The sequence below is a fragment of the Microtus ochrogaster genome, linkage group LG2 (genome assembly GCF_000317375.1).
Source record: "Microtus ochrogaster isolate Prairie Vole_2 linkage group LG2, MicOch1.0, whole genome shotgun sequence".
NCBI classification, from domain to species: Eukaryota; Metazoa; Chordata; class Mammalia; order Rodentia; family Cricetidae; genus Microtus; species Microtus ochrogaster.
In genome coordinates, this window is record NC_022028.1 from 3,725,779 (window position 1) to 3,728,068 (window position 2,290).

General features: G+C 50.2%; 1 protein-coding gene across 3 annotated transcripts in view; it reads left to right on the top strand.

Annotated features, from left to right (window-relative positions):
- Window positions 1-2,290, top strand: part of Cnpy3 (canopy FGF signaling regulator 3) — a 16,667-nt gene that overhangs the window by 8,661 nt on the left and 5,716 nt on the right. The window contains exons 3-4 of one of the 3 annotated variants that reach the window (XM_026785664.1): window positions 846-918; window positions 972-1,100. In XM_026785664.1, the coding sequence (XP_026641465.1) occupies window positions 846-918; window positions 972-1,100 (202 nt within the window). Of the gene's footprint in view, window positions 1-842; window positions 919-971; window positions 1,101-2,290 lie in introns of those variants that run through there. The other 2 variants (XM_026785662.1, XM_005359726.3) reach the window with 2 other exon arrangements.

A 2,290-nucleotide genomic window follows, 5' to 3' on the forward strand; every position in this document is an offset into this window, starting at 1 on the left:
AAAAACAATGGACAGATATATTTTGCTTTACAGGAAAAAAGTGGAATTATCAGACTTGTCTGCCATGCCATGACCTCCTAGATTTGGTTCCCAGGGCCACAGGGGTTTTTTGTTTGTTGGGTTTTTTGTTTTGTTTTGTTTTGGATTTGGTTTTGGTTTTTTGAGACAGGGTTTCTCTGTGTAGCTTTGGAGCCTGTCCTGGAATTCACTCTGTAGACCAGGCTGTCTTCAAACACACTGAGATCCGCCAGCCTCTGCCTGGGAGTAAAGGTGTGCGTCACCACCACCCGACTGACCACAATTTTTTTTTAATTATTTATTTATTATGTATTTAGTATTCTGCCTGCGTGTATCCCTGCTGGCCAGAAGAGGGCACTAAATCTCACTGCATATGATTGTGAGCCACCATGTGGTTGCTGGGAATTGAACTCAGGACCTCTGGAAGAGCAGGCAAAGCTCTTAACCACTGAGCCATCTCTCCAGCCCACCACAGGTTTTTTTAAAAGTGGGAGGTGGAAGGATGGCTCAGCAGCTCAGAGTACTTGCTGCTCTTCTAGAGGACCCAGATTCAGTGCCCAGTCCCTGTGTCAGGCAGCTCACCAGGACTTGCAGTGCCTCCTGAGCTCAGCCAGTGCCTGCACACAGGTGGATGTGTGTTTACATACACGAACACACTTTTAAAGTAAAATAAATAGATTGGTTTGGGCTGAGACTCAGTTGTAGAGCTCTTGCCTGGTCTGTGCGGGCACTGGCTTTGATCCAGCGTCTATAAATAAGCCCCTCCCACCCCTACAGATCCTTCCCTTAGATCTGTTAAAGCCTTGTCTCTCTGGTCTGTGTTCCAGCATTTCAGAGCCCCCAGGCCAGATGATCTGTCTTCCTTCCAGCTCTGCCTTCCCGTTGGTGAGATGTGCAGGCGTTGGGCAGCAGGGCTGGAGGGATGGACCGCTGCTCCGTGGGGTTGCGGGGAGAACTTAGCTCCTCTCTGCTGCTGTCTCGGCAGGGACTTACGGTTAATTGAAGTCACTGAGACCATTTGCAAGAGGCTTCTGGACTACAGCCTGCACAAGGAGAGGACTGGCAGCAACCGGTTTGCCAAGGTTGGCTTTGTGCTTGTGCCTCCTTCCCTCTGGGCCGGGCCCTCGTGAATCTCAGTGTGTCTGCTGGCGTATGTGGGTGATTGGCAGGTCATGCCTGAGAACCCTCCTTCTTTCCTCTCGCGCATTCTTGGATAGCCGTTTGTATTCCTTGCTGAGCACTGACTGCATTGGCAGAAGCTGTGTTTATGATGGTCTGGGCTTGCCCCGGGTTCCACCTCCATGGCAGAAACAGGCAGAAATGCCCCAGGCTGGCAGCTCACAGGGGTATCAAAAACACTAGGACTCAGCAGGGTTCCCACAGCAGTGTGCCAGGGAGATGGCAGAAGACAGACATAATGCACTGTAATCCCAGCTCTTCCTTCCCAGGTGGAGGCAGGAGGATCAGAAGTCAGGAGTTCAAGGCTAGCTTCAGTTAAACAGTCGATTGAGTCTGGCCTGGGTTACATCAAATCATGTCTTAAACAATTAAAAAAATCGCCGGGCGGTGGTGGCGCACGCCTTTAATCCCAGCACTTGGGAGGCAGAGGCAGGCGGATCTCTGTGAGTTCGAGACCAGCCTGGTCTACAGAGCTAGTTCCAGGACAGGCTCCAAAGCCACAGAGAAACCCTGTCTCGAAAAACCAAAAAAAAAAAATCAGTGATTGTGAGTTCCTCCTATGAGCCACCCAGATCCACCCCCTCAGGCCCCTGCTGGGCACCTGTGTACACTGGTGCTTTTCTCTGGAGAAGGAGCCGGTAGGTTCTTATTTGTCTTGTGTCTTCTGTACCCGCCACCCACATTTTCCTCCTAAGTTCCCTTCTGTCCGAGGACATCAGGCAGAGCCTCTGAGACCCACAAGTGTTTCAAGCCGAAATCTTAGGTTTGTCTTTACAACGGACATGGATGTAGTTAGTTGATCCATGATCGCCTTTATAAAAAGTGTTTAAATTCTTTTCTCCTGCCCGAGTGCTGTGTGTCCCATTCCCGTTTGCCCGGCAATTTAGGAGGCAGGAAGATCTTGACTACATAGGCGACAAAGAACAAAAACCAAAATACTGGTAGCAAACTCTTAGAAACATGTTAATCCGTGAGCATGGCTTATACTGGGTTGTGCATTTGATGTGGTACAGTGCAATCAAAAACTAGAGCTGGGCAGGGGGTGCACACTGCTAATCCCAAGACAGGCGTGGGGGGGTGCACACTGCTAATC